Source organism: Pelodiscus sinensis, chromosome 6 (assembly GCF_052426305.1).
Source record: "Pelodiscus sinensis isolate ZL-2025 chromosome 6, ASM5242630v1, whole genome shotgun sequence".
NCBI classification, from domain to species: Eukaryota; Metazoa; Chordata; order Testudines; family Trionychidae; genus Pelodiscus; species Pelodiscus sinensis.
In genome coordinates this window covers 119,834,623-119,857,975 of record NC_143057.1, presented here as the reverse complement: position 1 = coordinate 119,857,975, position 23,353 = coordinate 119,834,623, and the positions used below count along the sequence as shown (strand labels likewise).

General features: G+C 46.2%; 2 protein-coding genes across 3 annotated transcripts in view; both read left to right on the top strand.

Annotated features, from left to right (window-relative positions):
* LOC102463526 (urea transporter 2) overlaps positions 1-23,353 on the top strand; it is a 176,227-nt gene that overhangs the window by 86,629 nt on the left and 66,245 nt on the right. The window lies entirely within an intron of this gene.
* Positions 13,248-21,698, top strand: SIGLEC15 (sialic acid binding Ig like lectin 15). 2 transcript variants are annotated; one of them, XM_006136797.5, is made up of 5 exons: positions 13,248-13,535; positions 16,089-16,472; positions 18,031-18,390; positions 19,714-19,744; positions 21,248-21,698. In XM_006136797.5, the coding sequence occupies exons 1-5, from the start codon at positions 13,484-13,486 to the stop codon at positions 21,324-21,326; spliced, it is 906 nt and encodes a 301-aa protein (XP_006136859.3). In that variant the 5' UTR covers positions 13,248-13,483; the 3' UTR covers positions 21,327-21,698. The 2 variants fall into 2 exon arrangements, with proteins under 2 accessions (XP_006136859.3, XP_075788851.2); XM_075932736.2 differs by lacking the exon at positions 13,248-13,535 and having other exon boundaries at positions 15,900-16,472.

Sequence of the window (23,353 nt, the reverse complement as noted above, 5' to 3'; positions counted from 1 at the left end):
CACAATGTATTTATCCTAATCTGCTCTCCTGCTGTGTGCTGTGATGTGTGGATGCCCTGCTGCCCTCTGCAGCACAGGAGAGGCACGATTATGACTGTGACTATTGTAGTACAGTCACATGGGCATAAGGGGTGAAAAGCATCCCCATCAACACCCAGAGTTTGATTGGGGTGAACACTCCAGGAGGGATGGGTCTGGGAATGTTATGCACTTCTGAGTCTCCCTGCAGACTCTAACACCATTCATCATGAATGGTTGCGGGCTTCTTCTAGTGAACCAGAAGTTAGTTACCTCCACTCTTTCCTCACAGACTGTACCCAGATGGGCAAGGGTGGGGGGTTCCACAAAGATCTATTTTGTCCCACACTATATTCAAGGTCTACGTCTAACAGATGCCCCACCTTGACAGTACCTAAGCTGCTGGTAAGTTGAGGCCAATATCTATCATATGGACCTATGTTGTCTCCTTGTTTCCCTTTATTCCTCTTTGGCCTATCAGTCTCCATCCATTGTCTCTTGTCCTATACTGAGACAAGAAGGGCCAAGACTGTCTTTTTGTTCCGTGATTGTATAGCCAGGGGTGCTGGGAACATTTTTATAGTGGGGGTGCGGAGAGCCATTGAACCAAACTGTAAGCCCTGTCGATAATGGAACACACTTCAAGCCAGGGGGTGCTGCAGCATCCCTCACACACCCCTAGTTCCAGCACCGATGTGCATAGCACCTAGTCAGGCCCACCGATGCGGGGGGGGCGCAATGGGGACAGTTGCCCTTTAAATCCCTGCAGCGCCCTCCAAGCTGGGACTGGACGGCACTGAGGACTGGCTTCCCCAGCCCAGCTCCTTCCGCCTTCAGCCCCACCCCTTCCGGGAGCACAGAGCCAGCCCCTTTGCCCTCCACACCTAGCATAGCAGAGTCCTTGTCCAGGACTGGAGTCCCTAGATGCTACAGTAATATAAAGACAGAAAAAAATGCCAACAATAAGCCAATAACCCCCAAGGTCATCCACATCCTCCTCACATTTCTTCCTGAAGGCCAATTTCAACAAGGAATTAGCCAGTTCACGACGGAAAAGATCAGGGGATAGTTTGCATGGCTAATTTTGAAATGGGTTAGCAAGGTGCAGCCAATTACCCGTTTTATCAATTAACAGCTATGCTATGCTTCTTTTTCCCCCTAACCCTTGCATATCCGATTGGTTGTTTTTTTTTGGACTACAGGCTCTTGGGGTAGGGATTGTACCTTAACATAGATTTTTTTTCATTGCTCCTAGGAAACAAATCATAGCAGCATCATAAAAAAAAATGATTTACCTGTTCTGAAACTTGTTCTTCAGTCTGTATTGCACATGTTCATTCCATTTCAGATGTGTACACACCCCAAGGCACCAAAGCTGGAATGTTTTTCCTCATAGTATTACCCCCTGGGATGAGGCATGCATCCTCCACATGCTCTCCACACCGGCCAATGTTATAAAGGATGGGGCTACCCCCGACTCCCCTTCAGTCTCTTCATATCAAAATCCAGTAGGCATAGACCTACCGACGCAGGTGGAAGGAGTGAGTCATGGTATGGACATGACACATCTTCAAGAACAGCAGCTACCAAACAGGTAAGTAACGTGTTTCCATCTTCCAGTGACTGCGCACGTCCATTCCACTTCAGGAGCAGTCCAGAACACAGGAGAATTTGGGAGTCTTGGTCAGCAACTCCATGTTCACTCCATTATTTTCAGGGGGCTAAGAGAATTGCTGGGACCCTGGGCTGCGAAAAGGGGCAGCTCCGTGCCCACAGAAGGGGCGTGGCCTCGGGCAGCAGGGGCGGGGCTGGAGAAGCAAGCCCTCAGCACCGCCCTCTCCCACCCAGCCTTCAGTGCTGCCTGGGGCACGCCAGCCAGAGCTCTGGCGGCAATTTAAAGTCAGGATATAAAAAGTAATTTTAAAATGTAACCATTAAAAAACTTAGTGGTTACACGTGCTGCAGACGCCCAGTATAAAGCTTTATATATAAGCTTAGGTTGCAGAGTCCACAGCCTCCCCGGGAGCAGAGCCGGCAATGGCTACAGCGAAGTTTCTCCTGGGACTGGAGCCAGCAGCCTCTGCCAGCCCCTCAGAATGTAACCTGCAGTAGAGGGGCTGGTCCAGCCTGCCCCTGCCTGAGGTGGACCATGCAGAGTTGGAGCAGCTCCCTGGCTGTGGCTGCTGGGGAGCTGCTGCAGCCGCTACCGGTTAACCGGAACTGGTAAACCTCACCTGCTAAAAGTGAAGCCTACTGGTTAACCAGTTAACCGTTTACATCCCTCGTTTAAAAGGCTCCAGTCACCACCACTGATGCGGTAGGTCGGACTACTAGATGACCATGATGGTTCTTTCTGGCCTTAAAAGTATAGGAACCTTTCCTCCTTCAGCATCACCACCAGTCACACAGGTTCTATAGGCCTATATCTGCCCTGGATGACTTCAGTGTTGCCCAATTGCTAACAATGGGTCTCTACAGACACAACAGAGTGGAACTTAGTAATCAGTTCTGTTGAGGTTGCATAGGTGAGAAAGGAATCCAGCTAACTGTCTTATGAAATACTAGAAAAACTAGGCGACTTTTATGGGTGGAACATTTTATCACTTATACTAATCATGCTGCCTTTTGCTGTGATTCGACTCCACAGAATCGGCATCAAAGCCCCCCAGAGTTGGTGTCAGATCCCCCATTTTGTGCTATTATTTGAGAGGTGGAATTTGCCAAAAGGAGTATTTTTAATCATCTACGCATAGTGTAAGCAAGTCACAAATCTCGTGGTTATGTGATAAAGTGTGACTGGGTTTGAGAGATGGTACATTGTGTTACCAGGGTCTCTCATAAACCAGAGCATAGGGCTAGTCTTTCTCGGATTCAGAATATATGATGACACTTGGCCATTCAGCAGAGGAGTGGGCAAGGAGAAAGAACCGTTGAAAATAATCCTTTCCTTTTTATCTACATTTTTGGTCAAAACTCAAAGCTTTAGCAAAGCACTGATGTACATAGCACCAAACTGCTAAGCAAAGTGCATAGGTTGCTATGGTATGCTCACAAGACAAACAAAGCGTCAGAGCATCCGAGAAATGCCTAGTAAAACCCATCCCAAATATCTTAAATTGGCAACTAGCTCTGTTTATATCCCAAGACCCAACATTGACCTTCCACATACACTACAGTATTTCAGCTGTTCGACAAATTATTAACCCTTAATCATCACAAAGCACATTTCAGACCAATTTCAAAGATATGATATTGCATAGCTTGGAGTGAGCAGAGTTGGTCAAAATTTTCCAAAGAAAAAAATGTGGTGCATTGTCCTGTTTCAAATACACAGGGGGTTTCCCTTCCAAATTTTCTGAAATGTATTATGAAAACTTGGTTTAAAAGAGTTTCCCTGCCTTTACTCCATTAGTTTTCATTTGTTTTGGTTTGCTGGTTATAGTGGAGGGTTTGCTTTTTTTTGTTTAGTAACAATAAGATTTTTTTCAAAATTAGAAAAAAAATGTATTCAAATGATTTTGATTTTGTGACTGAAAAAAAGCTTTGTTTTCAAAGGTGACAAATATTTCAACAAAAATTCCACTGAATATTTTGAGAAGAGACAATCAGTCTGTTAAAACCAAAAATGCTTAAAAACTATATTCACAACATTTTGTTTTTAGTTTTTGACCAGCTCTAGTAGACAGTTACAATTTTCAGCAGCAAATTCTGGGAGTCTACATTATTTTGCAGTACTACTATAACACATATGGGACAAATTAATCCTTGTATTAACTCTATTAAAATTAATGGCATTACACCATGCAAGAATTTGGCTCCGCAGCACAATACAGCAGAAAGTATTACTTTGCCTTTCTATAGTACTTGTCAGCCAAGGATTTTTAAGCATGTTATAATCATTACAGACCCAAATCCAAAGCTCTTTGAAGTCAATGGAAGTCTTTGTAATGACTCCATGAGGTATTGGGTCAGATTTGATCTTACCTCTCAACAAGTTATAAGGTAGATAGGGGTGACATAGTCTGTCAACTTGTGTTGGTCATTGAGGCCCTCTGTACAAACACATAATAAAACATAGTCATCATTGTCCCAAAAAAGTCCTCAACAGAACTCATCAAACAAAGGGCTTGAAAAGAAACAAACATTCAAAGGTGAAGAGACTTGCCCCAAAATAATATTGGCAGAGCGGAGATCAGAATGCAGGTCTTCTGGCTCATAGTTCAGTGCCCTGCTCCCTCCACCGTGTTGTCTCTGTGACTCAGATCATGTGATTATTTAATCGGAACAGGCTGAGTATTAAAAATTTGACTCTTGACTCACTTCTTGCAGACATCACTGAAGAAGCAAGTCCAGTTTTATTTGTTTTGCCATCATCTGAGCTTGGCATTCTGTTCGAACAGCATCCAGTGGCGTCCTGGCCCAAGGACAGAGCTTGTAGGTTTCATTGCAATACCCAGAAATAAATAAAATAAATAATACATATGAGAATAATTTGATTACTGTGCTATATTGTGTTGCTAATAGCTGTTTGCTGAAATATTACTGCCCTCTGCTGGTTATTTAGATACCATATACAGTAATAATAATGAAACTTAAAAAACGAGTGGTCCTGAAGCACCTTAGAAACTAATGCAAAATATATAGATAGTATCATGAGGTTTCGTGGACACAACCCACTTCTTCAGATGAGTGGAGCAATAGGCACAGAAACCCCAGAATTTACAGCAGAAAAAGAGGTGAGAGGAAAAAAATCCCTGTCAATTATAGTGCTAAATAAAGCTAACACAGTGGGCTGTAAGTGTCTGATACTTAGCTTTTGATGTCATTTGGGTGTTGAATATAATGGACCATCCAGTTATTGTCTTTGTTCAGTCCTTAGGTGAAGGTGTCAAATTTGCATATGAAGGCCAGTTCTGCAGTCTCTCTCTCTCTAGATGGCTCCTGAAATCACTGCAAAATAATGGCTACTTTTTAATCCATTAATGAGTGCCCATGCAGGTTAAAATGTTCCCCAATAGGCTTCTTTGTGTCACCATTTTGAATATCTGATTAATCCTTTAACAAAGAGACTGTCCAGTTTGGCCAATATACATGGCAGAGGGACATTGCTGGCACTTGAGGGCATATATCACAATAGAGGACATGCAGGCTATGTCTACACTGCACTGCTTTTACGCAAGAAATACGCAAATGAGGCTAAGCGTGGAATATCGCCACACCTCATTTGCATAATTAATGAGCAGACACTTTTGGTGCAAGAGGCTTTTGCGCAAAAAGGAGCCGTCTACCCTGCTCCTTCTTGTGCAAAAACCCCCTCTTGTGCAAGAGCCGTTTTTCCGCTTTTTTTCCTGGAAAAATGGCTCTTGCACAAAAGAGGTCTTTTGTGCAAGAAGGAGCTGAGTAGATGGCTCCTTTTTGTGCCAAAGTCTCTTGTGCAAAAAGCGGCCGCTCATTAATTATGCAAATGAGGCTCAGCGATATTCCATGCTTAGCCTCATTTGCATATTTCTTGCACAAAACCAGTACAGTGTAGACATAGCCACAGTTGTATGAGCCTCTGATGTGGTAATTTGTGTGGTTAGGTACTGTGATGGTGTTGCTTGTGTAGATGTGTGGACACAATCGGCAATGGAGTTTATTGCAGAGGTAGGTTCCGGCGTGAGTATGTTTAAGGTCTGATGTGTAGTTGCAGAAAAGAATTTGCTTCAAGTTAGTGGGGTTGTCTGAGGCGAGGACTAGCCTGTTTCCCAAGGCCTGTGAGAGTGAGGGATCATTTTCCAGGATAGGTTGTAGATTGTTAATGATGCACTGGAGGGGTTTAAGTTGGGGGCTGTAGGTGATGACTGGTGGTGTTCTGTTATTTTGTGTGTTGAGTCTGTCTTCAAGAAGCTGATGCCTGGGTACTTGTCTGGCTCTGTCAATCTGTTTTTTCACTTCCCCAGACGGGTATTTAAGTTTTAAGAATGCTGGATAGAGATCCTGTAGATAGATGTTTGTCTCTGTCTGTGGGATTGGAGCAAATCTGGTCGTATTTTAGGACCTGGCTGTAAACAATTGATTGTGTGATGTATCCTGGCATGTAGAGAGGCATGTAGATAAGTATAATGGTTGGTAGGTTTCCGGTATGTAAATGTGGCCATCACTTAATTGTACTGTAGCGTCAAGGAAGTGGATCTCTTATGTGGATTGGTTCAGGCTAGGGTTGATGGTGGGGTGGAAGTTGTTGAAACACAGCTCAGTCACCAGGTGTGCAGTGGTGTCACTGCAGATAGTGTTCCTGACAGCCAGTAATCCATCATCGTGTAGAACAGGGGTCTCCAAACTACGGCCCGCGGGCCGGATGCGGCCCGCGAGGCCCTCTCATCCGGCCCGTGGAGACCTTTTTGTCTACGGAAAAAAAATTACGGAAATTTACGTGTATCCTGCCAAGATCAGCCGCCGCTTACGTGGACGTTATGTTTTTACCAAATTAAAATAGAGGCACGCAGTAGTGCGTTATGTTTTCCAACCGATCATTACATTGCAAAACCTTATTCGCTGCTTACTTTTTCTACTTCCGTTCACAGTCAATGAGATGATATAACGCCATCTAGTGGCGGAGTTTTTAAATGGTTTGCTGCTGGTTCAAGACTTGATTATTTTGATCACAGTTTGCCAGTTGCGGTTGACTGTTGCGATGAGGAGGTGTTGGTGTCAATTAGCGTCTGATTTCGAAACATGTTGCACTCTATTTTATTTAGTGATAATTTCCTTTGCATAATTACTTATCAGTGGGTTTAAAGTATTGGGAATGTCGTTAGTTTAGTAAGAATTTTTCGAATATTCTGAAGAGGAAACATTAAAAGCAACAATCTCTCTACCATAAGTGGATATATTTGCACACTATATTCAGGTAAGTTTAACTTAAGAAATCATAAGAATTTTTAAAAATTGTTTCGGGTCATTTGCAGCTATTATTGCGACGAAATTAGTTCGCATAATCAGGTTTTTTGAGCGATATTGTGTGCAAGACTTTCAGTTTCATTATTTATTCATGTTGAATTCACTTTATTTTAGTGCCCAGCGATGGCCGAGAAGAGGAAAAGAAAAATAGACGATGAGTGTCGGCAATTTCAAGAAGAATGGAGTTTGAAATACTTCTTCATCAAATCCGGCGAGAAAGCATTGTTAAATAAATAATATTAAATAAATAATTAAAAACAACATCCATGTTTTGATTGTTTTTTATTTGGACCTCAAGTGTGTAGTCGGCCCCCGAACTGCTGTTTGATAGTTAATGCGGCCCTCGGGCTGAAAAGTTTGGAGACCCCTGGTGTAGAATGTTGATGTAAAGAGCTTCAACATCCATGGTGGCCAGGATGGTGTTTTCAGGAAGATTGCTGATGTTCTGTAGTTTCATCAGGAAGTGGGTGGTGTTTCAAAGGTAGCCAGGAATAGCTAGTAGCATAGGGTCTAAGGAGAGAGAGAGTCCTGTGGCACCTTAGACTGACAGATTTATTAGGGCATAAGCTTTCATGGGTAAAACCCACTTCATCCGATGAATTGGAGTGGAATTACAGAAGCAGGAGTACATATAAGGAAGAAGTTGCTTGTGTTAATGAAGCTAATCAAGTCAGGGTGGAAGTAGGCTACTCATAGCCTTTGGTCTGGAGATGTGAATATCCAGAGAGGGGAAATTCCCTTTGTAATGCATGAACCAGTTGAGATCCTTATTCACGCATGAAATTGATAGCGTTGAATTTGCAAACAACTTCCAGTTCTGATGTGCCCCTTTGTAACCAGTTTTTGAAATTCTCTTGTAGAAGGATGGCTACTTTCAAATCTTTTCCTGAATGTCCAGGGAGGTTAAAGTGTTCCCCTATACATTTGTGTGTGTTATCATTCCTGATAACTGATTTGTGTCCATTTATCCTTTGGCACAGACACTATCCAGTTTGACCAATATACATGAGCGGCGGGGCATTGCTGACACTTGATGGCATATATCACTATAGTGGATATGTAAGTGGATGAAGCCCTGATGGTGTGGTTGATGTGGTTAGGTCCTGTAATGGTGTTTTTATAGATATGTGGACAGAGCTGACAATGGGGTTTGTTGCAGGGATAGGTTCCTGAGTAAGTGTTTCTGTGATGTGGTGAGGATGCTGGTAAGTACTTCTTAGTAATCATAATGTTTTCTACATGGTCCAATAACTGATCCCTCTGGAACTCCACTTGTTATACCCTTTAGCATGACTGTGTTATCAATGATTCACATTCATGCTGGAAGGGCATAACAAGTGGGGTTCTGCAGGGATCAGCTTTTGGGATTGGTTCTGTTCAATATCATCACAATCAATTTAGATAATGGTATAGAAAGCATACTTATAAAGACTGTGGATGATACCAAGCTGGGAGGGGTTGCAACTGCTTTGGAGGACAGTGTGATAAATTAAAATGATCTGGACAAACTGGAGAAATGGTCTGAGGTTAATAGGATGAAGTTCAATGAGGAGACATGATAGCAGCTTTCAAGTACCTAAAAGGGTATTACAAGGAAGAGGGAGAAAAATTGTTCTCCTTGGGCTCTGATGACAGGACAAGAAGCAATGGGCTTAAATTGCAGCAAGGGAGATTTAAGCTGGACATTAGGAAAAACTTCCTGTCAGGATGGTTAATCACTGGAATAAATTGGCTAGGATGTTGTGGAATCTACTTAATTGGAGATATTTACGGGCATCTCTCAGAGATTATTAGATTGTGCTTGGTCCTGTCAGGGGACTAGACCTGATGACTTCTAAAGGTCCCTTCCGTTTCTAATATTCTAATATTTTATGGTATCAGAACCTCTAGCAAAGTGCTCAGGGCACTGTAAAACAATACAAGTGGAGAGTCCAGCCCTTTAAAACACAAACACAGGAAGATCATTAAGAGCAAACTGGACAAATGCCCAGCTTTGTCTAAAAACATGGGATGAGATCCCTGCTAGGGCACAGAGGAACATGGCAATGCCAGACTTGCACTGGTGGAAGGACTAGGAAGAACGGCTCAAACCGTCTGGGCCTGCATGCATGCAGGAGGGAAAGGGAGGGTCTCTGGCAGTCCCACAGACAGGGATATAAGGGGGATCTGGGGCAGCCCTGTGTGCAGTTGTCTGTTAGGGCACAGGACACCTGTAAGACCAACCCCATGTGCAGGCAGACAGCCTCAGAGGAACAGCCCCATGCATCGGGAAGCATGGGAGGGCACTGGGAAGGGGGGAGTCATGGGTAGGGCATCAGACTGGCTCTGGGCACTAGTGGGGAGGTTGGCCCTGCATAGGTGCGAGGCAGGAGGAAATGGGGCCAGCCCTGGCAGGGAGGGAGGGGATCCTCCTCAGCCCTGGTCTGTGTCGGTGTGTGGGAGGCAGGGAACGGGGGGAGTGGTGCCAAGGGCTTTGTACTGTGGTTGGCAGTTCCAGGCTGAGGTGGGAGGTTGGGGTATGGAAGGCTGACTGGAGCCCCCAGGGTCCCTTGGTATTCCAGTCAAAAACGGGACACTGGGAAACCCTATAGATAGGGCTTGGGCCAACCCCCATGGGGAAGGGTGCAGGCTCAGGGCTCCCCCCAGCACTGGGGAGCCTGCACTGATGCTCCACCTATCCCCCCCCACCATCCCTCTGCAGAGCTGGAGCAGACACAGTCTACTAGTCTGAGCCTCCCCCCTCGAACCCCCACCCACCAAAGGCTCTGTGTGCAAGAGGAATGTGGGGAGCGTCTTTCTCCTTCTCAGTCAGGGGCCATGTCAGTGTGGGTTTGTTTGTGCTTCTCACTTGTGTGCAGTCCCAGACTGATTTTCCTCTGGGTCAGCAGCCCCCGACCCTAAAAAGGTTCCCCACCCCGAACAAGAACATCTCTTTTAGAAAGCTACGATCGCGACAAAGTAGAAAAAACAGAGGGTTACTTCCCACCAGGATTTTCAGACAGAAGGATCTGTAGGACGGGTAGGTGGAAAACATGTTTGAAGTAAGTAAATTGAAGAATCCAAGTCACTGGTTAGAAACACAATCCAGCAAGATGCCATTGCCAACACATCCTTCTAATCCCGAGACCCCTTTCAGCCAGTCTGCGACAATGAACAGAACCCAACCCATCTGGAGACAGACCTAATGGAATTTATTCTGCTAGGCTCTACAGTGTGTCATGCTTCAAAAGCGCTGATCACTGTTTTCGGTGTGGGGGGGGAGGGCAGTCTGTGAAGGAGAAAGACTGAAATGTTGGAAAAACAGCTACATCCTTTTAAAGTGAATTCTGAAAAGCAACTGCCTGGGGACATAAATAAAGGTCTTTCCTGCAGCTGCCCTCTTCACCTTATGCTGCACAATGAATTATATCAGAGTTGCTTAGCCACTCCCCTACCTATCTCCTCACTCTTCCCTGGGCAAAGCAAGACACAAATAGATTATCTCAAAAGCTGCTTCAGGCCACAAAACTCACCCTGAAAGTCTTGAGCTCAACCATACGAGACAGGAACGCTGAGGGGCCTCCAGGATCACTGGCTCTCAGGGTCTATTCTGTATTATTAGTGTGTAGGGACCCCAACCAAGGTGGGGGCCCCTTTGGGCTAGGAGCTGTACACACACATGGAATGTGGCTCCATGCGCTCACCCCACCGGCAATCGTGCTCTGAATGTCTCCAGTCCTGGGGGCCTGATTCCTGCGCATGGTGATTTATTTCATTGTCGGAGCCTTGTGCCCCCTAGCGTTAAGAAACATTTTTGGTATGGTGTGACAGACCGGGCCGTGTCTGGGCACAGCTGAGGGCGTCCGCTCAGGGCGAATTGCTCAAATTCGGGGCTCCTTACAGTCCCCAGACTGAAGACCTCTCCAAACAGGCCACAAACCAGTCACACAGAGCGCTTCAACAGCCTGCCTGAATCCTCACGAGCAAAACCCCTCCATCACCCCAGCAATATCCATGCCCCAGATGGCCCCGGGCCTCATACACAGGTGGAGGGTCCTAGCACCCAATCCCACCTACCCCGAACAAGTGCTGCCCGGTTCCAAGAAACCAGCCACAGATCCCTGGTCAATTTACCCTCTGGACCTTACCCACAAATCACGCTGGGCCAATCCTTTAGCATCAAACAGCTAAAGGTTTATTACCACACGAAGGAAAAGCATGAGAGTAAGGTTGTTAAAGGAATAATACATTACATGCACCGAATCTCCCAGTTCTCGATGCAGGCTCTAGCAGAGATGTTACAGCTGCTGGCTTAAGAGTCCTTGTTGCACATCCTAGAATCAAGATGGGTTCACAGGTCTTTCTGGCTCTTCGATCCCTGCACTGCTGCCTCTGGGATGAAGTGCTGAGCTGAGAACCAAGATGGAGTCCACCACATGGCCTATTTATCCCTCCTTCCTGGTCTCCTCTTGACTACAGCAGGTCACCTGGCCCACGGCTCATTCCTGTGTTCCCTGCTGGTAGCCTTTAGGTATGAGTCACCACTCATTCTTTAGGTGTGTCCTTGGCCCATTGAGTGCCATTGTCCCACAGGGCCTCGCTGATTAGCATGTCCATAGGCCGGGCTCTGTCCACTGCTCAACCACATGCAGAGAAATATTCAGTATCTACACAGATTACAGATTCCTAACTACACACACAGACATTATACAATCACATGACTATCGTACATAGGATTAGCAGACAGTGAGCTTCTATTCAATACCCCACATGGCCCCCCTTTTATATCATTTCTGGGGCCAACACCCCCACCTATGGGTACATCAGTGATCTGGCCGCTTCCCTCAAATTCAGTACCGTGACATATGGAAACAAAAGACAGGACTATGTAGCACTTTAAAGACTAACAAGATGGTTTATTAGGTGATGAGCTTTCGTGGGCCAGACCCACTTCCTCAGATCAAATAGTGGAAGAAAATTGACATGACCATATATACCAAAGGGATACAATAAAAAAAAAATGAACACATAAAATTGACAAATCAAATTTTAGAAAAGAGGAGAAATGAGGGGGGAAGGTTAGTGTCTGTGAGGTAATGACATAGGGGGGTGATAATTGGGGAAGCTATCTTTGTAATGGGTGAGATAATTAGCATCTTTGTTAAGGCCCATATGTAAAGTGTCAAATTTAAGCATGAATGACAGTTCTGAGGCTTCTCTTTGAACGGGACATACAGTGACAACATTTTTTCTTCTTTTTAGGCCACTACTTTCCTTAGCCCTCCACTCTGTAACTAGTTAGTGAAACGTCCCCCCAACCTAAGCAACTTTGTTCCAACTTACAGCCCTCCCAGGATTATTTTTGCCTGTGTTGTGCTCTACAGTTCTCACTTTGCCCAGCTTTGTGTTCTCTCTAAACCTGCCCATGTCCTTTTTTCTGGTCAGTTCACCTTCACCTTCCGGTCACCTTCCATCCTATCCCACTTCTCTCCCCTTCTCTTTCTCCTCTTTATGTGCACGGTGCAATGCTCAGCAGCGCACATGCCTTGCCTAGTTCCTACCCTACGTGCCTCCTTTCGGCATCTCCTGCATCACAGCACCAGAGCTCTAGAAACTGCTGGGGAGATGCACAATCAGGCAGGGAAAGGTTGTATGCATGTGCTGGCTGAGTCATAAGAACGGCCATACTGGGTCAGACCAAAGGTCTATCTAGCCCAGTATCCTGTCAGCTGACAGTGGCCAATGCCAGATGCTCCAGAGGGAGGGAACATAACAGGTAATCCTCACGTGATCCCTCCCCCGTCTCCCACTTAGAGAGAAACAGAGGCTAGGGACACCATTCCTACCCATCCTGGCTAATAGCTATTGATGGACCTAACCTCCATGAATCTATCTAGCCCTTTTTAGAACCCTGTTAAAGTTCTAGCCTTCACCACATCCTCTGGCAAGGAGTTCCACAGGTTGACTGTGTACCAAGTGAAGAAAAACTTCCTTTTGTTTGTTTTAAACCTGATGCCTATTCATTTCATTTGGTGACTCCTAATTCTTATATTTAGCATGAGTGTGGCGGAATTTGAATCCAGATACATTGTCAGAGAGCTGAAGCAGAAAGTCTAGAAGTAGGACAACTTCCTTCAAGCAAGAGGAGCCAGGGTGTCACTTGACCTCGTTGGTCAGACTCTCATAACTTCCTCATAGGTCAGTGGACTTGGAGCACTTAGGTCCCTTTGGCTCTCCCCTATACAGCAGACATTACAAAGGGAGATTTTCAGCAGGGATTCGTTGGCTCCTCCCACTGGTGGAAAATGATAAAATGTTCATCTCCCTTTGTGTTTTCCACATGACTGACCACAAAAGTATTTTTAACCAGACGCCTTGCCAGCTCTGCTGAACACACTCATTCCCTCCAGGGAGAGGGAAACCACTGCAGCTTCCATTCCCCAGCCAGACAGTCTGGAGCTACACGGCTGACCACTCGGCTAAGGCATCAACCATGCTGGTTTGCTGATCCGAAGTCAGTCCGCCGTGAGGAGCGCCGGCGAACATGAAGGGGTTCGGCTTATTTCTTGCAAGCCTCCTTTGCATCTTCAAGAAGGGTGAGTTCTGGCTGCGGTCGCTGCCTCTCTTCTCACCGTCCATCTTCCTGTTCAGGCAAGATGCAATTGCAAGATGCATGGGGAGGGCGACGCAGGTCATTATTTGGAACAGTAGATCCAGAATTCTGGTCTCTAGGGCCCTGAAATTCCAGCCGGCTTTGGTAGTAGTTACTTAATATGGCTAATAACGATTGGGAAACACCAACGTTCTTTGTGGCCAGGAGAGATCCCAGGATGCTATTGAACATACCACTGACCCCTTCCCGCAAGGGGCATGTAGAGACATTCTTGCCAGCAGTAGCTGGCAGCTTCAGGTGACAGAAAGCCACTAAGTCTAGCAGGCAACCTTCCTGCCTGAGTGCCCCACTGTGCCACTGGCTGGGAGCTGCCTATGGCAAGTACCTCCAGGCCAGGGCCCAACACTGCACCTAGAACCCCCTTCCACACTCCAATCCTTTGCCCCTGGCCAAAACCCTCACTTGCACCCAAACTCTCTCCCAGACTCTACACCCCCTCCAACACCACTGCCCCAGGTCAGAACCCTCTCCTGCACCCAAACTGCCTCCAGTGCCCACACTCCCTCCTGCACCACTGCCCCAGGTCAGAACCCTCTCCTGCACCCAAACTGCCTCCAGCGCCCACACCCCCTCCTGCACCGCTGCCCCAGGTCAGAACCCTCTCCTGCACCCAAACTCCCTCCAGTGCCCACACCCCCTCCTGCACCGCCACCCCAGGTCAGAACCCTCTCTTGCACCCAAACTCCCTCCAGTGCCCACACCCCCTCCTGCACCGCCACCCCAGGTCAGAACCCTCTCTTGCACCCAAACTCCCTCCAGTGCCCACACCCCCTCCTGCACCGCTGCCCCAGGTCAGAACCCTCTCTTGCACCCAAACTCCCTCCAGAGCCCACAGCACCCTCCTGCACCGCTGCCCCAGGTCAGAACCCTCTCCTGCACCCAAACTCCCTCCAGTGCCCACACCCCCTCCTGCACCACTGCCCCAGGTCAGAACCCTCTCTTGCACCCAAACTCCCTCCAGTGCCCACACCCCCTCCTGCACCGCTGCCCCAGGTCAGAACCCTCTCCTGCACCCAAACTCCCTCCAGAGCCCACACCCCCCTCCATTAATATAATAGCAAAATGCAGGCCATGACTACTTACCAAAATTCTTGGAGAATCTCCCCATTGCCAAAAAAAAAATGCTTGCCCACCCTGATCTAGAAGATACTGAGCTACACCGCATGTTCCTGAAAGCATTATCTGGTGCTACCGCTGTTGGGGCTGCCACCAATATGCAGAACTGAAAGCAGCCTTCCCAGGAGCTCTGTTTTTGGCAGCTCAATTGTCAGCTGCCAGTCAAAGTAACAGCATCAAAGTCTGACACTTTTATGTGCATTCCATTCAGGTGAAAGCTGGTGTTGTGGTTGCCAGAGAACAATTATCAGGCAGCAAAGATCAAATCTGGCCCTGGCACAAAAGAATTGCAGCTCCCACTAACTGCAAGTAGATTTGTATCAGGGCTGGACTTGGTCCAGAAAGTGAGGTATTTTTTATGTTGAAACGTTTCTGTACAGGGAATGCACAGTGTCGTTCCAGGGAAAGGGGTAGTTTACAGAAGTTATTGGCAGCTGTAGGGTAAAATACCATTCCACCGTTGGGAGACAGTGATCTGCCTCTCACACTGACTGCTGTCCTCAGATGGACAAGGACTTTCTCCCACCTTCAGGACACTTGGAGGCAGGTGCTGGCAAGCGGCATGCCCAAGCTGCTTGTTAGATCAGTACCGATCAGCATCTCCTAACTGCCTTTCGAGCCCATCGCTGTTTGGTGACTCGCAAATAACAGTGTCCCCGTGTTGGGAAGACGGTTGACCACTGGAAAAGCCAGAAGCCATAGCACTGCCTATGGTGGCTGCTAAAAAATGAGTAGCCCTGTAGCACCTAACAAAAATATATATATATAGTATCATGAGGTTTCATGGGCAACACCCACTTCCTCAGATGTGCAGAGTGGAGAGAAAAAGGGGGGGACCTTTCAATTTATAACAGAAAAAGAAGCTGGGGAAATACCCTGTCAATTGTAGTGCCGGTGCTAATGAGGTTAATTGAGAGGGCTGGATGTGTCCCTCGCTTAGCTTTTGCTGTCCGGTGGGTATTGAATGTAAGGACAGCAGGTTTTATAATGGCCCAACCAGTTCATGCCTTTGTTCAAACCATGACTAACACGGTTACCCCTCCGAGATGGCTGCCATTCTCAATGGGCAATGGCACAGCAATATGTGAGCTCCTATTACAGCTGCTGAACCAGCTGGGTTAAAGGCTTTGCCCAGAAGACTTTGCTTTTAAAAAACGAACCTATAGATCTGTGAGCTGGCTCCTAGCACGAGAAAGGGAGGGTATAAGAATGCATAGAGTCAATGAGGTATCTATACACTCATTAAGGGTGGATCAGGTAGGACTCCGTGTAAAGTGAGGATCTCCTGATTTAGGAGGGGAAATGTCTTCAGGCTTTATTGGTCTATTCAGGTTTCTGAAGTCACTTCCTTTGGTCCTAGGTTTGCAGTCCAATGGCTGGTCCATTCAGGTTCCATCAGATGCTACTGGTGAAATTGGAAAGGCGGTCGTTCTGCCCTGTACGTTCACACACCCCCACAAAGCATATGACCAGACCCTCACAACCATTTGGAGGATCAAGGAACCTTACAGCGGGATGGTGGTGTTCAAGTGTGTTACTCACAGCTCGAGCGACCTCTGTAAAACCACAGTGAGCTACAAGAACAAGTACAAACTGATTGGGAACCCCCGGCACAACAACCTCTCCATCAAGGTTGACAACCTGACCTGGAGCGACAGCAACAGATACTTCTGCCGGGTGGAGTTTTCTGGGGATTTTCATGACAAGTACGAAAGCAGGACTGGGATAAAGCTCCATTTGACAGGTAAGAGAACATCAGCTCTCGGGGCGGTAGAAACAGCCACCAACAGAGGCTGGAGAATGTGGAAGCTGGAGAGACCGCTCCATGCCACTGACCCTCATCCTCCAAGGTACCAAGGATATTAGCCTTCCCAATACTGATCATTCCTGAGGTACTTTACAACATCAGTACAGGGCATTTTCCTGAGTGTACTCACATGCCACACTGATGTGTATAGTCTGAGAACTAGAATAGAATAGAATAGAATAGAATAGGCACTGAGACCGGAAAAGGGGCCAGCTTATGGCCAACAGGTGTCAGAACCAGATTAGTCCTCCAGGACAATGCCAGTCTTGAACTTCCCTGCTTTCCCCTCCACATTGTGAGACTTGCTCCACCTCCCCGCTGCTGGGTCACCCTTCTGCGTTCCCTGTGCATTTGTGTGGCCACTCGGGGGAAATTCAAATGCCACCCCGCTGATCAGCAGTGCAGCCGCAGGTAGGTTTTGTGCTTCTATTGGTGGTGCTCATTCGCATGTGCCTCAGTGCAAATACAAAAATGTATTCTGCCCACGGATGCATGAAACACTAGCAATGAATAAATCACACCACACAGAGTGGAGGGGAAATTAAATTTTGACCGTCTTTTTATATTTGAATCACTGCAATATCAATAGTAATAATAAAACAGGAGTGGAACTCAGATCTCCTGATTCCAAGGACTGTGCCCTTTTTGCTGCACCATTATGTTTCTCTTCAAAGCTCTGGGGTGATGAAGAAATCAAGAGAAAGGAAATGTTAAAGGAAAAGGAGGGGTGAAAAAATTGATCTTGAGGTTACAAAATCATAGAATCCTAGAACTGGAAGGGACTTTGAGAGGTCATCAAGTCCAGTCCCCTGCTCTCATGGCACAACCAAGCACCATCTAGATCAGGGCTACTAACCTTTGGAAGCCCTGGGGCCACAATGATACTCACAGCACATGCCAAGGGATGCAACTTAAATGCAGATATATAAGCAATTTGCTTCTTTCACACTGACGGGCATGAAAACAAAGATTAAGGCAAGACTACACAACACACAGGCCCCATTTACGTCAGTTCTGCTGATATTAATAAAATGCAATATTTACCCGATTTCTACCCATGTGACAGCACTTTGAATGAGCAATGACAGTCCAGGAATTTAACTACTAAAATGCACATCATATATTGACCCGCTGTTGTAGAATGTGTTCCAAGTAGAGGCTATGTTCAAAGGATCCCCCAGAGATGGAGATTCCACAACCTCCCCAAGCAATTTATTCCAGTGTTTCACCACCCTGACAATTAGGAAGTTTTTCCTAATGTCCAACCTAAACCTCCCTTGCTGCAGTTTAAGCCCATTGCTTCTTTTTCCTGTCCTCAGAGGCCAAGGAGAAGAATTTTCCCGCCTCCTCCTCCTTAGACTGCACACATCAGTGTGGCATGTGAGCAAGCTATGACTCAGTTCAGGCCAACAAGGGTACTAAATGCTTTGAGCCCAAAGCCAGCTAGGGATTTGTATTCTAATTATTTTTTAATTGCTTGCTGTGATCCGTACAGCTGCTCCCAGGATTATTAACATCACCATTGGCTCCAATGAGGACCATACCTTCAAAGCGCAGTGTACAGCCGAAGGGGAGCCCCTGCCCTCTCTGACGTGGACCGGCCCTCTCCTCAGCAACGCCACCTCAGTCACAAGCGTGAACCACCAGATAACCAAGGAGCTGCACTACTTGACTCATGATGGAAAATACACGTGCACAGCTGTTAACAGCCACGGGAAGGCAGAGGGAGCCGTGTATTTCTATAAATTCAAAGGAGCAAGTGGCTCCTGGATTCTGATCCTGATGTTTGTAGCACTAGGAAGTAAAGTATTGGTGTTGCTGATGATAGTAGGAATTGCTGTTTTCTGGAGTGCAGGTAGGTACCATTATTTATTTGCTTTAATACATTTCTATCTCTCTCTCTCTGTTTAATCAGACTGTTAACTGGTGGAATGACTGTACAAAAGGAAAAAGATGCAATCAGCGAGGATGTTCCTCCTCTAGGGATGTTTACAACTGACAATCCAAGCAAAGTAACATAAGCAAAGTAGGAGAAATGCAAAACTCCCCAGGTGCTAGTTATAGGGTTGCTGGATTGGACCCTTGTATGTTTTAACAAGACACAATAAACAGGAGTTTCCGTATGTCTATGGCTGGAGGGTCTAAGAAGCAAGATGTATGGTTGGGAGGTGCCATTTTAAAACAGGCTAATTATTCATGTTTTGCACGGAGGCATGGGCACAGCTTGCCTTCAGTACGCTTCGCAAAATGGTGTCATCCTCACAGTATCGTCATCCTCATGTCACAGATGGCAGAACGGAAGCCGAGAGGTTGAGAGACTTGCACAAGGCCATGGAGCGAACTTCTGCACAGCCCACGGTACTGAGTTTCAGAGTCCAGGTTGACAGACTTGGGCTGAGGCAGCAGCACTAAAAAACACTTGTGCAGACGTTGCAGCTCAGGCTCTTATGTCCAGGGATGCGGTGGACTTCAGAGCCCAAACCCCAGTGCCCAACACAGCTATTTTTAGCCCTGTACCTGAGCCCAGTTTGGAGCTGCCGCAGGCTTCGTTAAATGTACCAGAAGGAGAATCACTGTTTATCTGGGTACTCCTGGGCCTCTTGTCACCATATTAGCAGAGTCCTTCACAATCGTTCATGGCTTTTCTTCCCACTGTGCCCCCCTGTGCATGGAGTAGGGAAATACTATCCCCATTCTACAGGGGGGGATTGGAGAGACAGGGCGAAGTCAGGGACTCTCCCAAGTCTGTGGCTGTGCCAGGAAAGTCTCCCAAATCCCAGGCCAGACCAGTGTCCTTATTAAGCTGAGGCAAAGCCAGGATGTGACTGAGGGGCCCACAACTCCAAGCCTGGGCTGAGTGTAGATCATGGGATTGGAGCTATGACGACACTTTCTTGTGCTGAAGATGGCCCAGAGCCCCTAACCACCTTGAAAGATGAGGAAAAATGGGAAATGATAACAAAGGAACTTATAGCAAAGGGAATCGCATGTAGCAAGAGCAGCAGCAAGAGGCTTTGCTTCTCGTATTTAGGCATCAGTCCCACTAGCATTGCACAGAACTTAAAGGGATCTTCCCCCATTCTTCGTGGTTCAGAAACCCACCCTCAATACTGGATTCTCAGGTCTTCTAACTGAAATTGCCAGTAAATTAATTTGCATCTTTATTCTCACCTCCCAGGTGATGTCACAGCCCCATCCACGCTCTCCAGGTAAGAACATCGTGTCTTCTGTCATGTCAACACGCTTGGACTTCCTTTCTGCTATGCAGGGAACTGCAAATTGTCCTTGATTGGCAACAACTTTAGAATCTAAGGCCGTGGCGTGCAACATGCTAGCCACTAGCCACATGTGTCTATTTGGCTGGTTGAGGGTGGCTAGTTCACTATAGCAGTAGTCACTATGGCAGCAATTGCTTCAGAACTGGTTGGACACCACGGATTTAAGGACTGGCCGACACAGTTTGTGTTCCAGTGAAACTACGTTGCTTTAGAAATCAACATGAAAAAGGCAACACTCTACTTAGGACGGTTACAGCAGTACAAAAATGCTTTGGGTGATGTACCAAAATAAACTATACTAATATAAAAGTACCTTTGTATTGGTATAATGGTCTCCACACTAGAGGAGTGACTCATTTTATTGCCTGATATCTATCCATAGCTTTTACTATAAATAACTGGGACAAAATCTTAACCTTACTGATTGGCTCCAGGGAGGAAATGCATTTTTAAAGGCTAATCTGGACCCTCCCAAAACATGTGTTCCGGGCTGAGACTCTAACATAAACCACAAACACCTGTAGCCTGAAACAAATTTCTGGGGAGTGGACTTGTCTTTAAAAATGTGTTAATTGGCTTCCACTTAACTCAAGGGCAGATCTAGTCTAACAACCTGGTAAATATTTTAGTTCTCTCGGTTCCAACCCTGCCAGGAGTGCCTTTGCCCTTGTTAAAGTTGATGAACTGGTCTCATGAGTTTGATTGTGCCTGTGGGCTTGGTTTACACTATGAAGTTTTGCTGGCATAGCTAAGTCAGCTAGGAACGTTGGGAGAGGGGGGAGGAGAGAGAATCACCTGCCCCATCCATCTCCTCAGCCCATATTATTATTCCAGTAAAATTCTGGTGTAGGTAGAACTGTGCCAAAAGGGAGAGAGTTTTGTTGACATTGATAATGTTGTTCAGGAAGGTGGTGTCGTTATGCCAGCAGAACACTTTTTCCTGGCACACTCGGCATTTTCTCGAGTGGGCTTGTTGGCATGTGTTATAGACAAAGGCTCTGTGAAGTAGAAATGCCCTATGTCATTTTAGATGACAGCTCAAAAACCAAGGTCCTGGAGGCTCAGCATGAATTTTCAAAACCTTATGACAGCTCGCCGGAAAGGAGAGGTTTGTCCCTGTGACCTAAGACTCAGAAGCTGCTGTCTGGCAATAGCGTTGTATGTATATAGTTTGAAAAATGCTTTAGGGTCCTTCAGGATGAAAGAGACTATGTACAAATATATGAAACAAAAAACAAAAAAAAGATTGCAGGACCAGCTTCAAATAAAATGGGTTAGCATCAGGTCGACGTGGACGCCCTGTGACTGTAATCTGGAATCAGATGCATTCTCAAGATTGCATTGTTTCAGAAGCCCCATTTAGGGATGCCAGCATTTATATTTACTGCCAAAAGACACACTCGCCTTAACCTCTCTCAACACTTTTGTTGGCAGGCAACCAACGCAAGACTCTACGTATGAAAATCTTGACCGCAGGAACAACTGTGGCAGTCAGAGGTTGCCGACAGAATGACCTGCAACAAATTGGCCTTCGGAATCTGGAGTACAATCTTGTCATATGTCTGCACATTTTGATCTACTGCTCATTATATGTGAAACCAAACAGATCATGCTTGTGTGTCTTTCCTCCCACAACATGCAGGTTTACTGCTGCTTTCTGATGCATGGAATGTCAGACAGGTCATGTGTGAGCATGCCAGCCCCTACTGGCTGCAATGCACAGAAAACGTGACCTCTGAGAAAAGAAGGAGCACTAGGTAATGAATGAGATAAGGAACAGAACATCAAGGGCAAAGGAGATGTTAGTTTCAACCAACCTGCAGAATTCAGGACACAGTTAAAAGTCAACAGCTGTATTTCCCCAAAAATATTTTAAAAGTCCTTTTCCCCCACTAGAATTTAGGAAGATGCATGCAGCCTATTAAAGACAACTAATCCACTGAGGTTGCAGTTGCAAACTTTAGCCTTTCTTCATCTGTGAAGACAAAGATTGTTGGAATTTGTTTTAAGCAGGGGAAAAATATGTATTTTTTCTATATCTATTTACCCGTTCATTTTTCAAACCACTGAAAAAAGTTACTCCATCTTAAAAAAAAAACAAACCTGCCTTGTTGCCCCCTCCCTCCTAAATACCTACCTTTTGGCAGAGCCTGACCATGTCAGCCCGAAAGGAAAAAGTTTTCAGAAAGTTGTGGGAATGGAAAACAGGAAATTGGAATTAGGACTCTATTTTACTGTCTTAATTCTAGCAGTTGCTGTTAGTGGATACTGTACAGGCAGTCCCCAGGTTACATGGATCCGACTTACATCGGATCCCTACTTACAAACGGGGTGAGGCAACCCCACACTAGCTGCTTCCCCCCAGCAGACCAGGGAGACCCGAAGCTAGCGCCCTCCTCCCCCCCCAGCAGACCAGGGAGACCTGAAGCTAGCACCCCCTCCCTGGAAAATCAAACACCTGGAAAAAGAATTGTTTTCTGTTTGCAGCAACTGAAAGCCAACATTTTTCAATTTTGTAAAAAAAAATTCATTTTTCTATGAAAACCCCCCAAATATTTTTTTCAAAAAAGTAAGAAAATTTCCTTTCCAACTCTGATACTCATATGCATTATGCAGAGACGTGCCTTAAAAGTGCTCACTACACAATGCTCTATCATGGTCGCTCTTAGAAAGAGTCATCATTCACCAACAACTACCATTGACAAACCTGGTATAGTTACTACTACATTTTGATATAATGATATCTCATGAAGGCCTTGAATGTTGGCTACTGTATGAACACACTCAAAGTGTGTCCCTGTTAAGGATGGCTTGCGGTCAAAGGGTATGCCTGCACTTGCAATCCTGAGGCACTATTGCAGTGCATGCAGACATGCCCAATTTAGTCTTAATCTAGTTAGCTCAGCAGCACAGGCATCACCAAGCGTTAGTTGCATGAGTAATTACTCAGGGTTTATAGGTGGGTTTGCATAACCAGCCTGTAGACTCACTGCTCTCATAGAATCATAGAACTGGAAGGGACCTCAAGAGGTCATTGAGTCCAGTCTCCTGCCCTCACAGCAAAACCAAGAACATCTAGGTAGCGGTCTATCCAACCTAGAATCATAGAACCACAGAGTTGGAAGAGACCTCAGAAGTTCATCAAGTCCAGCCCCCAGACCTAGGCAGGATCAATCCCAACAAAATCGACCCAGCCAGGGCTTTGTCAAGCCAAGACTTAAACACCTCTAGGGATGGAGACTCCACTACTTCCCTAGGTAACCCATTCCAGTGCTTCACCACCCTCCTAGTGAAATAGTTTTTCCTAATATCCAACCTGGACCTCTCCCACCACAACTTGAGACCACTGCTCCTTGTTCTGCCATCCGTCACTACTGAGAACAGCCTCTCTCCATCCTCTTTGGAACCTCCCTTCAGGAAGTTGAAGGCTGCTATCAAATCCCCCCTCACTCTTCACTTCTGCAGACTAAACAGACCCAACTCCCTCAGCCTCTCCTCATAGGTCATATGCTCCAGCCCCTTAATCATTTTGGTTGCCCT

What these genes read in the sequence shown, in the direction of transcription:
- SIGLEC15 (XM_075932736.2), top strand. Translation starts at nt 16,031, where the DNA reads ATGTCTTCAGGCTTTATTGGTCTATTCAGGTTTCTGAAGTCACTTCCT. An exon ending in GATAAAGCTCCATTTGACAG is followed by an intron (nt 16,473 to 18,030) that starts GTAAGAGAACAT and finishes TGATCCGTACAG; the next exon opens with CTGCTCCCAGGATTATTAAC. An exon ending in TGCTGTTTTCTGGAGTGCAG is followed by an intron (nt 18,391 to 19,713) that starts GTAGGTACCATT and finishes CTCACCTCCCAG; the next exon opens with GTGATGTCACAGCCCCATCC.